Here is a 478-nt window from a genome sequence, read left to right as displayed (position 1 = left end):
CCCTCAGCAAAGCATAGAGTTCTTGGTCGTATGTGGGGTAGTTGAGCATGGCTCCTCCAAGCTTCTCACTAAAATAAGCCACTGGTTTTCCATCCTGCATCAACACAGCACCAATACCAACACTAGAAGCATCACATTCGATTTCAAAAGCTTTAGAAAAATCTGGAAGTACAAGTAAAGGGGCGTGAGTCAACTTCCCTTTAAGGATTTTGAATGCTTCTTCCTGAGCTGGTCCCCATTTGAACCCCACGTTCCTCTTGATTACTTCAGTAAGAGGAGCAGCCAAGGTACTGAAGTTTTGAACAAATCGCCTATAGAAACCGACAAGGCCATGGAAGCTTCTTACTTCACCAATGGTGGTCGGAATTGGCCTGTCCCGGATTGCTTGGACCTTCTGCTCGTCCACTCTCAAGCCATCTGCACCTACAACAAAACCTAGAATGACCACATGATCTGTGCCAAAAGAACACTTTTCAAG

The 478-nt window shown here is 45.6% G+C and overlaps 1 protein-coding gene across 1 annotated transcript in view; it reads right to left on the bottom strand.

The window, feature by feature from the left end:
- Positions 1-478, bottom strand: part of LOC106292327 — a 5,660-nt gene that overhangs the window by 2,202 nt on the left and 2,980 nt on the right. The window contains exon 4 of the mRNA XM_013727927.1: positions 83-453. Coding sequence (XP_013583381.1) covers positions 83-453 — 371 coding nt within the window. The remainder of the gene's footprint in view (positions 1-82; positions 454-478) is intronic.

This window comes from Brassica oleracea, chromosome C5, assembly GCF_000695525.1.
Source record: "Brassica oleracea var. oleracea cultivar TO1000 chromosome C5, BOL, whole genome shotgun sequence".
NCBI lineage: Eukaryota > Viridiplantae > Streptophyta > Magnoliopsida > Brassicales > Brassicaceae > Brassica > Brassica oleracea.
Note: the sequence above shows the minus strand (reverse complement) of the source record. Positions and strands in the feature narration are given on the sequence as shown.